The sequence below is a fragment of the Vicugna pacos genome, chromosome 10 (assembly GCF_048564905.1).
Source record: "Vicugna pacos chromosome 10, VicPac4, whole genome shotgun sequence".
Classification (NCBI taxonomy): Eukaryota; Metazoa; Chordata; class Mammalia; order Artiodactyla; family Camelidae; genus Vicugna; species Vicugna pacos.
In genome coordinates this window covers 10,821,819-10,825,377 of record NC_132996.1, presented here as the reverse complement: position 1 = coordinate 10,825,377, position 3,559 = coordinate 10,821,819, and the positions used below count along the sequence as shown (strand labels likewise).

At 54.7% G+C, this 3,559-nt stretch overlaps 1 protein-coding gene across 1 annotated transcript; it reads left to right on the top strand.

Moving 5' to 3' along the window:
* Positions 1-719: 719 nt before the first annotated feature.
* On the top strand, positions 720-2,243 carry LOC140698752 (lysine-specific demethylase 4D-like). Its single transcript, XM_072969701.1, has one exon. It carries the CDS (start codon positions 720-722, stop codon positions 2,241-2,243), a length of 1,524 nt encoding a protein of 507 aa, XP_072825802.1.
* Positions 2,244-3,559: the final 1,316 nt, after the last annotated feature.

Genomic DNA, 3,559 nt, shown 5'->3' with positions numbered 1-3,559 from the left:
AACACCTCATTTAGTGACAATGCAGATATCTCTTGGATATAATGTTTTTTATTTCCTTTAGATATATACCCAGAAGTGGGATTGCTGAATCATATGGGAGTTCTCTTAATTTTCGGAGAAATCGCCATACTGTCTTCCATAGTGGCTGCACCAAATTGCATTCTTAGCAAAATAGTGTAACTTTTGCCCTTAAATTCTAATTTTGAAATTAGCATTGCTATACCAATATTTTAAAATGTGCTGTAAAATCAATGTTTCTATTGTCATGCACTTATTTTCACATATTCTGTATTCCTTTCTTTAGGTTTGGCTTTGATACTTCCAGGAAGAGACTTCCTGCTGCAGCGAGGTGAGACGTCACCCACGCGCTCAAGCCTGTGGATCCGCCTCGGAGGCTCTTGTCCCCCCAAAGGAGGAGACTCGCAGAGCTGCAGGCTGAGGCAGGACTTGGCTCAGAGAGCCTTCTCCACTGGGAAATATTCTCTCCTTTCGGCACAAGATACTGACCAGCCTGGAGTCCCTCTGCTGGATCGACAAGCCTGGAAGAAGAGACAGCACCTCGCTCGTTGACAAGTTCAAGTCCCAGTTACTGCCTCACAGATATATCGTAACTTTTCTAACGATTAACAAAGAGCAGAGACGACTTCCGTCCCCAGCATCCTCAGGTGTCTGAAGCCTGCCTGAGGGCCTGGGAGTCTGCTGCTCATCCTGGTGCAGCCATGAGGGCCGAGCACCTTGGTCCCCAGAACCCAAGGTGCGCGATTATGACCTTCCGCCCAACCACGGAAGAATTCCAAGATTTCAACAAATACATAGCCTACATGGAATCCCAAGGCGCACACCGAGCGGGCCTGGCCAAGGTAATCCCACCCAAAGGCTGGAAAGCCAGGCCGACCTACGATGACGTCGATGACATCTTAATAGCCACTCCCCTCCAGCAGGTGGTCACTGGCAAGGCAGGTGTGTTTACTCAATACCACAGAAAGAAGAAGGCCATGACGGTGAGCGAGTATCGCCGCTTAACCAACAGTGACCGATACCAGACTCCGCTGTACTACGATTTCGAGGAACTGGAGCGCAAATACTGGAAAACTCGCGGCTACGATTCCCCGATCTACGGCGCGGACATCAGTGGCTCCTTATTTGATGAAAACACCAAAGAGTGGAACCTGGGCCACCTGGGAACCATTCAGGACCTGCTGGAGCAGGAGTGCGGAGTGGTCATCGAAGGCGTCAACAGCCCCTACCTGTACTTCGGCATGTGGAAGACCGCCTTCGCCTGGCACACGGAGGACATGGACCTGTACAGCATCAACTTCCTGCACTTCGGGGAGCCCAAGACCTGGTACGCGGTGCCCCCGGAGCACGGCCGGCGCCTGGAACGCCTGGCCAAGGAGCTGTTCCCGGGCAGCTCGCGGGGCTGCGGGGCCTTCCTGCGGCACAAGGAGGCTCTGATCTCGCCCACGGTCCTCAAGGACAACGGCATCCCGTTCGGCCGGGTCACTCAGGAGGCTGGCGAGTTCATGGTGACGTTCCCCTACGGCTACCACTCTGGCTTCAACCACGGCTTCAACTGTGCGGAAGCCATCAATTTCGCCACCCCGCGCTGGATCGACTATGGCAAAGTGGCCTCGCAGTGCAGCTGCGGGGAGGCGCGGGTGTCCTTCTCCATGGACGCGTTCGTGCGCATCCTGCAGCCCGAGCGCTATGAGCTGTGGAAACGCGGGCAGGACCGGGCGGTGGTGGACCACACGGGGCCCACGGCGCCTGGCGGCCAGGGGCTGAGCGCCTGGAGGGACGTCCGGGTGCCCGGGGAGGCCGCGATGGGGCTGAGGCACTGCCCTCCCCGCCGGCTCCAGCACCTCCATCGACCCGTGGCCGAGGACGGTGGTACCTGCCGCCGATCCCCTATGCGTACAGGATCCCCTCACTCCTTGCCAGGCCCTGGTTCTTCCCCTGGCGCTCAGTTCAGGGTTGCCACCACTGGCAACTCCCCAGAGCCCGGCTGGACCCTGTTGCCAACTCCAGGTCCGTCCACCCCGGATCTCCATCCAACTGAGAGACATGGTCGCAGTCGTCGTCCTCGAGAACAGGGGACTCAGGAGCTGACTGTCCAGGCCCGGGTTAAGAGGCGCCTCTCGGGAGACGCTACTCAACACCCCGAGGCTCAGCCCTTGCCTACGGGTGGACCCTCCATGGACAGCCGTGCACCGCTGAGCCCTGGACTCCAGCATCCTGCTTAAATCTTCCGAGGACTGCTGTTTCCCCATCCCCTAACCCCAGGGGATGCCTTTGTACCCACTGCTCTTGTGTGTGGAGGATCCTTGAGACTGGTCACATGTCCATTTCAGAGCTTGGGTCTTTGCAGGTCACTGGTCTTGCATGACAATCCCTCCCATGTTGCTGCTGGACCAGCTGGGTCCATGCTATTTATCAAATTCTCCAAAGTTTGTTCTTCCTCCCAGACCCGGGGATTTCTGGAAACTGCTCCCTTCTGTGTCACCAGCTGAGCTTCCTCCCCTGGACACCACAGTGTGTCTGGGAACCAGGTCCTACTGAGTTTGCCGGTGTCCGAGCTATCTCGGCCTCCCACCCCGGGGGCCAGCTCCGGGTGCCGCCGAGCTTCTGGAGTCCCTGGGTCTTGTTTACCCTCCACTCTCCTTCCTTTCCCTTTCCTCCAGCTCCGCCCCCTCATCCCCCCTCCTTTTTTTTTGACCAAACTAGCCCCCTTTGACCAGTTAGGTCAGTGGAGGCTCAGATAATCATTTATAATCTTTCTGAGGCACTGGTGTATTTAAAATGTGTTCTCTGCCAGTATTTGTTCACAAATATGTGAAAGGTAATCAGAATGTGAAAATCTGACTTTATTTCTATTGCTATTCATTCAGTCAATTGAGAGGGATTACTCTTTTGTGCACTTTTCTTAATAGATATAATAAACCATTTCAAAAAAACCCGTAGTTTTATGAGCTGGTTACATTCTGCGGTGTTGGTGAACGAGTTTGGGGGTGGTTGTTGGGTTCTGGCTGGCTGGCAGGGTTGGGGGATTTGGTTTACAGCCATATCTTGAGGATGACTTGGTGGAAATCAGCCGGTACTTGGCTGACCCAAGCTGCTGGGAGAAATGAGAAAACATAAGACAGTGCTGTCATCTGAACATCTCCCCTCCAAGTCTCCGCTGTCTTCGATACTCTGTATCCTCCACATGACTGAGTCGTTGATTCGTCCCCATAAACAAGCCCACAAGGAACTGAATAAGATCATTTCAGTCAGTGCTGTGTGCTGGGAAGGAATGAAAGGGAAGGGGATGGATGCCAGAGCAGAGTGTGCAGGAGCCAGCCTGGCTCAGGTGGTCAGGGAAAGCGTCACAGAGCAGGAGACCTTTCTGAGTCCCAGCTGACAGGAAGGACAGTCCAGAGCAGATTTCCACTTAGAGGAAAGCGCAGGTGTAACAGGCCTGCCATGGCCCTGGGTGGTTTTGTTCTTCCAGGGCTAGAAGGGAAGCTCATTTGTGCCTGGGGCACAGAGAGGAAGAAGGAGAGAGGCAGGTCTAGGGTAT

Excerpts from the sequence above, each read along its gene's own strand:
- LOC140698752 (XM_072969701.1), top strand. The coding sequence starts at position 720 with ATGAGGGCCGAGCACCTTGGTCCCCAGAACCCAAGGTGCGCGATTATG.